At 42.6% G+C, this 13,809-nt stretch overlaps 2 protein-coding genes and 1 long non-coding RNA gene across 3 annotated transcripts; all 3 read left to right on the top strand.

Annotated features, from left to right (window-relative positions):
* Positions 1–2,692: 2,692 nt before the first annotated feature.
* Positions 2,693–6,070, top strand: LOC145229596 (uncharacterized). The gene is made up of 2 exons (XM_080094942.1): positions 2,693–3,137; positions 3,294–6,070. The coding sequence occupies exons 1-2, from the start codon at positions 2,693–2,695 to the stop codon at positions 6,068–6,070; spliced, it is 3,222 nt and encodes a 1,073-aa protein (XP_079951068.1).
* A 1,574-nt stretch (positions 6,071–7,644) lies between these two features.
* On the top strand, positions 7,645–8,301 carry LOC145229595 (uncharacterized). Its single transcript, XM_080094941.1, has one exon. It carries the CDS (start codon positions 7,645–7,647, stop codon positions 8,299–8,301), a length of 657 nt encoding a protein of 218 aa, XP_079951067.1.
* A 1,785-nt stretch (positions 8,302–10,086) lies between these two features.
* On the top strand, positions 10,087–13,000 carry LOC145229118 (uncharacterized). The gene is made up of 2 exons (XR_013860364.1): positions 10,087–10,878; positions 11,088–13,000. It is a non-coding gene; the product is annotated as an uncharacterized LOC145229118 (long non-coding RNA).
* The last annotated feature ends 809 nt before the right edge of the window (positions 13,001–13,809 follow it).

Here is a 13,809-nt window from a genome sequence, read left to right as displayed (position 1 = left end):
TCTACTTAGGGCGGCAATTTCAACGAAAGCCAGGGGCGGCAGCATATGTTCCTAAGCCACTGCCCCTAATATGCAAAAAAGGGTCTTTGTGATTCCCAGTGTTTTTTGTTGTTGTTCTGTGTGAGATTGGTCCGTAAGGTTTTAGAGTGGTAAAGGTTGGCGACCCCTAATATTTGTGCTTATTGTTTCAAGGATAGTAAGAGTAAAGAGTAGTGAGCTTAGCCTAATAAACTTAACTAAACAGAAGCCTATATACACAGAATGTTAATTGACAAGGATCAGAGTATCGTATCTAACGTTTTCTCGTGTCGCCGTCCGTGTGACTTCCGAATATTCCAAATTTATTCCGGAATAGAAGTGTTTGGATCGCAAAAATGGTTAACGCAGCGGTTCTCAAACTGGGGTCCGCGGTCCTTTAGGGCATTTTGCAGGGACCGCCAAAAGGTGGAAGTAATTCTATATTCTTATTTGGCGTCAGTTTGTGCTACTGAATAAGTTTAAATCAAAGTGAAAGTGAGAATCGTCCACCTCCATTGCTAAACAATAGGCTTTATTGCATGACAACTAACAAAAATACAATTGTTTGTCCACAATGGTAATGTTTTTTGTTTTGTCTGTGATCAACTTTTGTTTTTCTGAAATACACATTCAGACTTACGTTAACACATTCCGACTTAAAGTTTGAAAACTGGGTTAACGCAACCGAGATAAATTTTGTCAGGGATTGTGTATTATAAAATATGGCGAACCTAGCTTAAGGGCCGCGAGCCCTCGAAATAAGGTAGAGCTGCTAAAACTGAGCATAGGCTTTGGTCCGATCTGAGAACTTCCGGCAGGTGGCGCAACAGAGCATAGGCGTTTAAACCCAAATTGCTGTAACAGCAACGCAAATAATGAAAAAGTTTGAGAACCACTGGGTTAACACAACTGAGATAAATTTTGTCAGGGATTGTGTATCATAAAATATGGCAACCCTATCATAGGTGTAACGGACAGTAACGCTCCCCTACAACAAAAACCTTTCCCGCCGTTGCAACCGTCACACCATACATGTATTGTTACGTCATAACTGCCGACCTTGTGTGTGTCCTACTTTTACAGTTTCCATCGTTCCACACGTGTAGTGTGGTTAGTCTTTCAGCAGTATTTAAGTTGTGCTGTATGTATTTAATTTCGCTGTATTGGACAAGTTTATGTTATATAAGTTACATTGTTTGGACTGTTTGGCAATTGTGACGCTTTTTGGTTATATTTGGTTTAGGTGGTAAAAAAACCGTTTTAAATCACTAAAAATAAAGTGCATCTGAAACCGGCTATCTTATTCTGCCAGTCAAGAGACTGTAAGGTAGAATTAGCGAGAAGGCTTGAATTCTACATCATTTAAAACGGTTTTGCTTTGCTGTGGCAATATTCCTCAGAGAATGTCGGATGAAAGAGAAAATGTTCCTTCTACATCGCAGGAACTGTTTGACGTGATTGATGTTGTCAGGCAAGAACCAGCTAACGAAGGCGTCCCATCTGTTAAAGGTTCTGTGCGAAGTGTCAAGAGCACTGCCAGTGCGCGTGCTCGCCGTGAAGCCGAAGCTGCAGCATTGAGGCTGGAACTACTTAAACGGCGATGTGCTCTTAGGGCCAAGGCGTTGGACATGGAACTGGAACTGAAAGCCAGAAAACAAAATTTGGAAATGGAGCTCGAGTTGGAGTTAGACAAAGCCCAAGAAGAATTCGAGTTGGCTGAGTTTGCTGCTGATACAGTAAGCGAGTTTGACTCATGTGAGTCGGGTCACGTCTAAAACTGCGGGCCCGCTTGGCCCAGCACTTGGCCCGTTTTTCCCTGCGAGAGACGGGCCAAGCAATGGATATTGTGGGCCCGCAGTTTTTCCTTGCAAGAGACGCGACAAGCACTGGATATAGTGGGCCCGCAGTTTTTCAATTGCATGAAGTGCTGGGCCAAGTGATCCAAGTGGGCCCGCAGTTTTAGACGTGACCGATGTGAGTCTTCACATGGATGGGATCAAACCCCGATTAAAAAGCCTAACCCTGTAGTGCTAGTGGAACACGCAAAGGTTTCTGCAAAGGCACAGGACTACAATCAGGAAGTAACGCCTAACATTTATAGGCATACAAAGCAGTTGACGCGTGCCCAAATTGAACAGCCATTAAAAGATAATACAGAACGAACAACGAATGTGAACTCGACAGACAAACCACTTGCGCCAGCCAAGTCATAGGTTTCTGTCGGGCCTTCTCGAGTCCTCCCAGCGAAGGCAGAGGGATTCGGTCCTGTGGTTGCCACCCGCGCAGAAGCCACTGGGGCCGGCACATTTGAAAAAGAGCATCAAAACGCAACAATAAAACCTCACCCTCATGGTCCACCGGCAACTACTGGGAATTGGTATGTAATTGCAGAAACCATAAAACAAGGTTTTAACTTACCGAAACTGTCATTGATGAAGTACGACGGCGACCCTATTAACTATCACAAGTTTATGAACGACTTCGATCGGCAGATAAACAAGGCGTATTTATCTGATGCTGAGAAGCTCGGCTACCTCTGTGAATTTTGCACTGAAAATGCTCTAACCAACATTTTGGAATGCAAAAGCATGCCTCCCGAATTAGGATACAGGGAGGCTTTGGATATACTCCACAGGAGACATGGGAGATTAGACCTTGTATAGTAAGAGCGCATATGGACCGATTGACGCAACGCCAACAATTAAAGGATAGCGACTTCCAGGGTTTGCGACAATTTCGTGCACAAGCTGCAGAAAGTTACAAGTTGTTTAGTCAGTGGGACTGTAAATACACGCTCGATCTGCCTCAAAATGTTGAGGCCGTTGTTCAGCGCTTGCCGCAGAGGGCAATTAGACGGTTCATCACTAAATCATCCGAACTTCGTTTACGAAATCAACCAGTGACTTTTCAAACTTTGCTGGATCTTTTGGAATTGTTGGTAGAGGATACACTCTCGCCAATGATGAGGTTTATTTCCGACGAGGAACGTAAGTCAAAGAGCCAAGTTACCAATAAAGGCAAGTTCCCGGGTCGAGTCGCAGCTACATACTCGGCAGTGTCCGGTGAAGACTCATTTGTGAATCACGATCTACCGGGACGGACCCTTACATGCCCCCAATGTGGGTTGTCACATTTTTTGTGGAAATGTGAGGCCTTTAAGAGCCACCCGGTAAAGGAACGTCATGCCCTAGTGCGGCGTAACAAACTGTGTTTTAACTGATTTCGTCCCGAGCATTGTGCCGGCGAATGTACATCCAATTATGTGTGTCGTGTAGACGGTTGTGGGAAAAGGCACCACACGCTACTGCATTGGACGCAACCTTCTGGCCCATCCGGGCAATCTTCTAGCGCTTTAGCGGGAGTTGACGGATCCGCCCTGCCTGGAATATCCGCTGCTACTCTGCGAACTCACTCTGTGCGACTTAAGGTCGTGCCAGTTACCGTCTTAGATAAAGATTGTAAACCCCATTTCACACATGCCTTTCTTGACGACGGGTCAGACACGTCATTGTGCTCTGCAGCATTGGCAAAGAAACTGGGACTAAGCGGTGTTGAAGACAACTTGACAATTACTACCGTAAACGGAACGCAGACATTGCGCAGTCGAAAAGTTTCGCTATCCGTACAAGGCCTGAACGATGGCGCATGTTTTTTGTTGAAGGTTGTTAGGGTCGTTCCCAAGTTACCCAACCTACAAGGCAGCATTCCTACTGTGGATGATATAAAGCGGTATCCGCACATTCGGGATCTCAAGTTCTCTACAATAAACTGTCCGAATGTCGACTTGCTCGTCGCAGCCGATGTTTACGAGGCTCACGAGCAACATGAGGCTGTACGTGGATCTCGTGGCGATCCCATTGCTATTCGCACTGGTTTGGGTTGGTGTTTGTTTGGCCCAGGAAAAAAGCAGGACACTGAGAACGCGAACGTAAATCACATACACGCTGACACAAAGCTACATTATCAATTGGAGCAATTATACAGTACTGAGTTTCAAGATAAACGTTCAAGTGACCTAGGACTTTCACTTAATGACAAACGAGCTCTTTCAATCATAAAAAACAGTGTCATTAAAGTGAATGGACATTACCAGATAGCCTTGCCTTGGAAATCGCCCGAACCCATTCTGCCCTACAACAGGAGCTTGGCAGAACGACGCTTGTCACACTTAAAGCGCCGCCTCGACAAGGATAAAGAATTGCTTGAAAGGTACACAGAAAAGATGCAAGATTACTTGAAACAAGGATTTGCTCGAAAGATTCCCCCAGATAGCTTGCCATGTACGAAGCAAACATGGTACATTCCACATCACGCGACGGGTGGCAAATTCCGAATCGTTTTTGATTGCGCCGCTTCCTACAAACGAACTTCCTTGAACGACAAGTTGCTGCAAGGGCCTGACCTTACCAACAGCCTTGTCGGAGTGCTGTTACGCTTTCGCCAAGAAATAATTGCCTTTGCCGCTGACATAAAAGGCATGTTTCACCAGGTTAGGGTTTTGCCCGAGGACTATGATTCGCTTCGATTTCTGTGGTGGCCGAACGGGGATACAAGCCTGCCGCCAGTGGACTATCAAATGTTGGTACATTTGTTTGGTGCCACATCATCGCTTAGTTGCGCGAGCTTCGCGCTGCGTAAGGCTGCGCTCGACCAGAACGACATGTTTTCGCATGATGCTATTGAGACCATTTTGAATTTTTTTTATGTCGACGACTGCCTCAAATCAGCGTCGTCAGTTACGCAAGCCACTGCGCTAATCAGGGACATAACCGAGGTTTTGCGTGAGGGCGGATTTCACCTGACGAAATTTCTTAGCAACTCGACAGCCGTCCTCGAGTCTGTTAGCGAACCAGACCGCTCAAGTGCAGTGCTGAACTTGGATTTGTCGGACTTACCAAGTGAAAAAACATTGGGAATTCAGTGGAACATGGCCAATGACAGCTTTGGGGTTCGAGTGAATATAAAACAAAAGCCGCATTCCCGTCGCGGAATGCTCTCAATGATCAGTCAGGTCTACGACCCACTTGGATTTATCCAACCCTTTATGCTTCCTATGAAACGGCTAATGCAGTCTCTTTGCAACCAGCAACTTGATTGGGACGATCCACTGCCCGAAAGTGCGGTTGAGCATTGGAATCTTTGGTTGGACGACGTACCTTTATTAAAAAACGTTTCTATACCGCGTTGCTACAAACCTCCCAATGCAGTCATCGTTTCAACACAGCTGCACTGCTTTGGCGATGCCTGCGAGACCGGGTTCGGTGCGGTGTGTTATCTTCGCTTTGTTGACTCAAACGGGAATATTCACTGTTCATTGGTGCTTGGAAAATCTCGTGTGACACCTTTAAAACCTGTCACAATACCGCGACTGGAACTCGTCGCTGCTGTAACTACAGTTAAATTAGGGACAATGATTGTTCAAGAATTGGACTATGACGTAGACAATGTATTGTTTTGGTCTGACTCGACAACTGTGCTACACTACATACACAATACTGCTCGCCGTTTTCAGACCTTTGTTGCGAATCGCCTCGCTATAATTCATGAGCATTCGCGGCCATCACAATGGCGACATGTTGGAAGCAAAGATAACCCTGCTGACATTGCTTCGCGTGGACTAATGCCCAACGAATTTGTTAAAGCCAGACAGTGGTTGAGGGGACCAGATTTTTTATGGAACTGTCAGGATTCCTGGCCCGATCAGCCGGCCATATTTTCTGTAGCTGATACAAACCTCGAAATAAAGTCACATACTGTATGCACTGCAAAGATGACTGCCAATGACACGCCACTTCAACAGCTGTTGCAGCGTTTTTCTTCGTGGGATAAACTGCAAAAATCTATCGCTTGGTTAAGCCGATTTGAGGACTGTGTGCTTTGGAAATATGACAAGAATAGGTCTGCGGATGCGCCAAGTTTTAACCCAGTAGGACTGACTGTACAAGAGTTGGAAAATGCGTCAAAATATATTGTGCAGTTGGTAAAACAAGAAGCGTTTCCCTCCGACCTTGCCTGCCTGCCGGACTGTAAAAGCTTTGAAGAGGCAATGTAGCATTGTAGCTCAACGAAATATCGTTCGTCGTTGTGCAAGCTGCGCCCCTGTCTTGTCAACGGTATTATTTGCGTTGGAGGAAGACTGCGGAGGTCAGATGTATTTGAGCAACAAAAACACCAGATTATTTTGCCATACCGTCACCACGTGACGGACTTAATTATCAACCACTACCATCACACTGGAGGTCATTGTGGAACGTTACACGTGCTCGCGTCTGTGCGCGAGAAGTATTGGATAGTTAAAGGGCACTCAGCTCTGCGGCGTGTGGTTCGCCAATGCAAAGGTTGTAAACTACGCCACGCCAAGGCCGGATCACAGATCATGGGAGCTTTACCTAAGGAACGAATTACTCCTGGTAACCCACCATTTACCAGTGTGGGAGTTGATTACATGGGGCCTTTTCTGGTAAAGATAGGAAGGAGCACTGGCGCCCACTTATGGGGAGGCGGGGAGGCGCCGCCTCCCCGGGTATCTGCGTCGCTTACTACGTCATAAACAAGTTTTGCGTTAACTTACAAAATGATGCGCATACGGTTTTGTTCTAACTGAAACTACTGCTCAGTCAACGACTGTCTAGGCCTTTCTGAAAAAAAAAACGCATTTTGTTACGTCACAAACGTACGTACTTCAAGCGTTATATGTAGGGCCATTGGGTAAAACCATGTAAGTAGTGTTTACTAAAACTTAGTCAGCAACATCGACACAAATTCAACATAACACCGTTGAAAGCAAGGGTTAACAAGTTTACTTCACGGCGAGCTGTATAATAAGAAAATGACATTCGATGGCCACAAAGCTTGCAAGCCCTAACGCAGCGCCGTTCGATAACTATGGTCTACAAAGCGCCTTTACTAGACCATCAGAAACTACAATATTATCTAGAGTCAGATAGCGCTACTGTCGAAATTATTTGGCATAAATTATCTCCCCGACTGGCATTACTCAATTGACAAATAAAGGCAATTGTTTGCGCAAAATAACGAAAGCATTGTTGCCTATAGTCTTATCTGTGATGTAACAAACTGCCTTTAGATCATTGTTATGCGTCCTGTGAAGTGTAAAACTAGGTAAACTTAATCCCACATGTTGTTGTGGGAATACTTTCGCAGCAAATTAATGTTCAACGTTTAACTCATTTTTTTCCAAGATATATATCAATAAAAAATATCTTCGCAAGCCGTACTTTGGTGACTCCTGATTTATGATAATAAACTAAACTTAAAAGCTAAAAATGCGTTACATACAACTCATTGCTATAATAGACAACACGTTTTAAACGTACCAATCGACCTAGAAACGTAAACGATTTATGTGAACGATTCATATGGCTTATTTACACGCGTTTTCGCGTTGTTGCATAAACATACTATAGTTCAGCTGAAATCAGCTGCTTATGTATGTTAAAAAGAGAAACACGCGGCAAAGAGTGTAATTTGCGACATTAGGTGACGGCCGGGGGGAAATATTTCTGTCTTTACCAAGTTATAAAATTCTGCCTCCCCGCCGATTTTGGCAAGTGGGCGTCTATGGGAAGGAGTCAAGTCAAACGTTATGGTTGTGTATTCACCTGTATGTGTACCAGGGCTGTAAACATTGAGGTGGCTCATTCGCTGGACACCTCCTCTTTCATTAATGCGTTTCGCAGGTTCTCCAGCAGAAGAGGATCTGCTTCTGATGTTTTTAGTGACAACGGCACCAATTTCGTAGGTGCCGAACGTGAACTTCGTGAAGGCATGGCAAAATGGAATCAAACTGCTATTCATAGCCATCTGCGTCAAAGAGGGACAAACTGGCACTTCAATCCCCCGATTGCAAGCCACCAAGGTGGTGTCTGGAAGCGCGTCATCCGCTCTATTCGCCGAATTTTACAAGCACTCGTTGGCAATGCTTCGCTTACCGACGAGTCGTTGTGTACGTTGCTCGCAGAAGTTGAGCGCATTCTCAACAACCGACCGATAGCTGCCCTTAGTGATGATGTTCGGGATCTGCGAGCACTGACTCCCAACATGTTAATGATAGGAAAAATGGACTGTTCCCTTCCTCCGGACAAGTTCGCGACTGCCGACGGCTACCGGAGATCGTGGCGTACAGTCCAGTGGCTGGCAGATACGTTTTGGAAGAGGTGGCTTCGCGACTACCTTTGCCAATACTTCAGCTGCGCCAGAAATGGGTACGACCAACTAAAAACTTTGGGGTTGGCGACCTGGTTTTGGTCGTGGACGAAATGAATCCGCGGGGTGCCTGGCCAAAGGGCATTGTCGAAGAGGTGTACCCTGATGGTGAAGGAGCTGTCAGAAGTGTTCGCGTTCGCACTGCGAGGGCTGTATATACGCGCGATATTCGCAAGTTGTGCTTACTTGAGGCAGCGTAACTTTATTGTGTTTCGTTTCTGTCCTTATGTCGTTTTGTGTAAATAACTTCGTTTCCACGTTCGTTATTTAGGGGGCGGTATGTAACGGACAGTAACGCTCCCCTACAACAAAAACATTTCCAGCCGTTGCAACCGTCACACCATACATGTATTGTTACGTCATAACTGCCGACCTTGTTTGTGTCTATGTATTTATGTATTTAATTTCGCTGTATTGGACAAGTTTATGTTATATAAGTTACATTGTTTGGACTGTTTGGTGATTGTGACGCTTTTTGGTTATATTTGGTTTAGGTAGTAAAAAATCCGTTTTAAATCACTAAAAATAAAGTGCATCTGAAACCGGCTATCTTATTCTGCCAGTCAAGAGACTGTACGGTAGAATTAGCGAGAAGGCTTGAATTCTACAATAGGAAAACAAATTCATGAATGTAACTATTTTTCGAACACGTAAAACCTTCTTACTTTTTAGATTCAAGAATGCTGCAAGAACACGATCCTTAAAAAGCTTTGACTGAAGCAAAACCGACAACTGATGGGTGTTCCAGATACTTATGAAAACGAAAAAGTCAAAATCATTAATATCCAAAATAACTCATCAAATTCTTTGTATTTTTGTAGCATTGTTGTGATTGTTTTGTGTAGTCCGCAGTAATTTAAAGACACTCAAACACTTCGAATACGAGTAAACTAAGAATGATGCAATAAAATTATTGTCTTCGTCTTTGTGCAAGTTATTGAGTTTATGAGATTTTTCGGTAAGTGTTCTTACGAAACTTATATTTGCTTTGTTTTATTTCATTACGTTAATTGTGTGGTTGTCAGTTAATCTTGTTTGTATTATGACGTAAACTATAGTGATTATAGTAACCAACAAAAAGATCCAACATTAAGTATTGGCATTTAGTGTTTATTACAGGATCTTTCCCATAAATAGTAGGCATCTTCTGTCGACGATCACTGATTAAATATTGAAAGGCTTGGCCCACGGACATTTTAAACAAGTTGCTAACGGCCAATCGGGTCCTTGCAAAAGGTGCGCGTTGTGTGGCAACCATGGCGCACATAAAGCGATGGTGCACGAGCAGCACCATTTTACCACACACAGCAAGAAAATAAAGTTAAAACAAGTCTTGGACTGCAAAAACTATGGTGTGTATGCCGCAACCTGCAACATATGTAAAGAACAATACATTGGTCAAACAAAAAACCGGTTTAGCACCCGATGGAACCACCACAGATCCGTTTGGAGAGAACAAGAAATTAAAGAAGGTAATGACAATGCAGCGCTGTTGCAACATTACGCAACTAAACATCAACACCTCTTCGCCACCCATCCCGATATCGCCGATTGTTTTTATGTCACGTTTTTACAGCAGCCGCCTTTTAAAGTTTTGGATGCTTGCGAAGCCAAGTGGCTTAAAATTACCCAAGCCACTATTAACATACAAAAAATGGTTTTGCCCAGGGTGCGGTAACATAACTTCGTCTATCTTTTTATTGTTTCACTGGTTGCTATTGTTTTATTGATTTTATTTAGTATTTCTTTTGGACCAGGTAAAATTAACTTGTTTGTGTCCACTCCGGTTTTCCTTCGTTGCCCCTAACCGAAGCGCTTATCTCGTCCCCCCTTTTTCTGTGTGCGCACCGATCCCTTATCGCTTTTGGCAGTCTTTGTCTTTCGTGTGGCTTAGACGTAGTTTAGACCTTGCATAGTTAGCAAGCGTTTATAGCAGGTTGCTGTTTCCATTTTGGTGTGTTGCTCATTTTGATTGGTTTTACTACTTGGTTTTGGTTTTACTTTTACACCCATTGTTTGACAGACGACTGATGATGCCCTTACGGGTGAAATATATATCGTTAAATAACATTTGTTGACTGATTCTGATTAGGAAGCGCTGTTGCTAAGTATTGCTGATACTAACGGTTTGCATACTTTTTTGCTTTAAAGACAGTTTTTATGACTGACAGATGTACAATTCTTTCTTTACAAAATATATTTGGATAGTAACAGAACAAATATAAGCATTAGCGAGGTGTGACTGTTTGCACAAAATGTGCACCTATAACAAAATTGGATAAAAAAAGCTTGTCACAATCAATTTAAATAGAGATAATGTCACAGAAGTTGTAAATAAGAAAACATATCTTTGTACTAATTCGGTTTCAAAAAAATTGTTGTCTAAAAACATACAAGGAAAACAGAATGTCAAAACAAGCTTTGTGGCCGTGTGGCTGTTGCAAGAAAAACTGCGACAAAAAAGGAAACTCGGTTTTATGCGAAGTTTGTGTTAAAAGGTTTCACCAGGATTGCTTGTCCCTGTCAGATAAAAGTTTTCTAATCATACAAAAACTATCCGTCTCTGTGTTCTTCTTGCAGAACCTCGACTGAAGACGCATTTGACTTTTCGCTTCTCTGGCTCGCTTGGGCAAGGTTGTTCAATGCCGTTCTTTTGTAACCGATCTTGAGTAAAAACTACGCATATGTCTATTACGTCAGCTTATGAAAGAACATTCACAATGCATTTTTAATCAATGAATAATAACATACATTGTCAATATTTATGATAAATCTGCATTCTTGGCGGTAGGCTACCGGTATTAGCGAAATGCATAAATTTCACACATCTATTTCTTTTGTAGGCGGCTAAAGACGGACTTGATGCTCTCACGAAGGCTGTCGCGACTGAGGATTTATACATAAAGAAAAACCTTGAAATTCCAGTGGCTGAATTAAACTATCGTTTATTTAGAGTTTAGACGACCAAGCCAAAAATATCATAGCAGAACATAATCTTTTAGATGATGCTTGGATACCTGTGGAGACTGTAGCCGACGGTCGAACCTATTTCGATTATGTGGACAAAAATCAAAACTAGGTCTGTGAAAACTTGGGTTACCGACCACTTTGTTGCCATATGCAGAGACGTTACCCACATACGCCATTCAACCCCGATAAGCTCAATGGATTATTTGGAAAATGATTCAATGGAAATTAGTGGCGACGATTTATTTCTCGAAGATGTGCCTCAAGTCCACGGTTCATTCCCATCGACGAAACCGCCCTTAATTTCTTCCCCATCGACGAAACCCCCCTTAGTTTCTTCTCCATCGACCACACCGACTAAATCCACTGATTCTTCATCAGATGACATAGAGTCTTATAGGAACCGATTTTTAAAGATAGAATGCTATCTGTATTACAAAATTTAACTCCAACCTAAATAGTTTCTGTTTGCAACTTGACATTTTTACAGAAATATCCTGTAAACAGGCTTAGGTGCTCTTTGTGCCACTTATCGGTATTTAGCAATATTTTCGCCTGACGTTAGTTCTGGTTTTGGAGTATTTTTCTGATCCCTACAACCCTCACACGCCGAAGCAGACAGTATAGTTGATATAACAAGCAGACACATTCTATGTAATACAGGGCTCTTCAACCGTGGTGTAGACTCTGAACGGCCGACCTGCAAGACTGAGCCTCACAAAGGGGTTTGTCACGTTGAAACACGCCCCTCCCTTTCCCATACAAATCACACTTCCCGAATCACGTGTAATAATCCACAGCGACAACAGCGGCAACAACCACAACGTCGAACACAATCAGGAACGGACAGAAACAGGGTTGAGAACGAACACATTGACATATGTCAACGCACAAACATGCCAATGACTAACTTACAACTATTTTGCGACACAGGTCAACAGGTACAGTACACGTATCAATAGTTGCAAGACGATGAAACAATCGCTGCAAGCACTAAAGGAAATACAGCATGCCATAAGTCACACATAAAGTCTATGTGAATTAATTTAGGTCACAAATCGAATTAAACACTCACCGACAATCACGGTAAACAGCCTTTACTTGAAGATTAATTGGTCAGTCGTCACAATATTTAATTTAGCCTTATTCGTCTCTAAAAACGCAACACAAACGAATTTACTTAATGCCGTAATAAAGTCACCTTACTCGACCACGTTGTACAGTAAAATGAACCAATCATTGCAAGTTGCAACATTCAGACAATAGCCTTCTAATTTTACTGTTACGCACATGGCCATTGTAACGCCATAGCAGGGGAACAGTGGGACAAGTTAATCATGCGTAACTGAACTTGGAGATGTAACACGTGGTTCAATCCAATTTGCATTTAGGCTACACACATTATACATAGGAATCTGAAGATGTGTACTGTAAATTTTGGCCCCGGTTTCCCCATTGGTTCACCCACAGTTGTTTTATACTTCACTTTGTTGTGTTTTGTAGACTTTTGTCATGTTTTGATGATCTTTTTTCCTGTGGTTTCATAAAAAATGAAGATGCCAGTTAGGCGAACGATTTCCATGTATGCATTTTTGATTGATTGATTATAGTTATACTAATAGGAAAATATTTTTTTCTTTCTCTGTCTTACAAATAACGTTGTTTTGCGCCGAAAAAGTCAGCCGTTTTTATACTACCTTATTTTGACTTGATTTTGCTTTCCTGTTAGATTCAATGCTGTTACATATACTCCATGTTGTTAATCAAGAATACAGCCAAATAAAGGTAATATTCTTCATTATCGAGGGCAGCTAAAGGCGACTTACAATTGAGTAATCACGGTATGGTTAAGTATTCGAACAAAAGTCACATGAAAAACGACCCAACAGACTTGCAATGAGGCAGGCAGCTCGGCGGCGAACTCAGAACGAACAAACAAAGGTTTGCCGGTTTTAGAATTGTTCAAAATAAATAACAGTGTCTCTAGGTGGCGCCCACACTCCATGGGTGGTGACATAAATTGACAACCTAACTTGGCCGAATGGTCCGGCGCGCCTGACCCATATACAGACATAAAAAACCTGATCGGGTTTCGTCCCCGGGAGCTTCCTGGGTTCGAACCCCGTGAAAAACAAACAAAAAAACCTCGTAGTGACAGTAATGCTTTATTGGTTGATTGATTACAGGACATCGGTGGTAATTCAAATCGAAAAGCAATTTCGAGCCAACAAAAAATTAGTTACAATCAATATAGTCAGTTTAAGTTTAAATCGAAATAACGTTCCCACTCTGATACACTTTCCAGCGTTACCAGCAGGCTAGCTAGCCAAACCTTTCACTAATAAATCACCGTATAGTCACTGCCAGTCGCTTTCATTTTATATTTTTTTTTACCATAAACCAACACAACAGGCTTGAGATAAGTTGTATAATTTAAAAAACAGTATACTTTGTTGATAAAATTCCGGTATAGGTTTTCTTTTGAAGCCTATTTAATGCTTAGCAAAAGTAAAAAAAAATACTCGGTTCTGTGATGTTGTGCAGAATATCTTGAGTTATTTCTTACTTACTATAGCTAATAATTGTTTGCATACAATC

Source organism: Phallusia mammillata, chromosome 5 (genome assembly GCF_965637545.1).
Source record: "Phallusia mammillata chromosome 5, kaPhaMamm4.hap1.1, whole genome shotgun sequence".
NCBI lineage: Eukaryota > Metazoa > Chordata > Ascidiacea > Phlebobranchia > Ascidiidae > Phallusia > Phallusia mammillata.
Note: the sequence above shows the minus strand (reverse complement) of the source record. Positions and strands in the feature narration are given on the sequence as shown.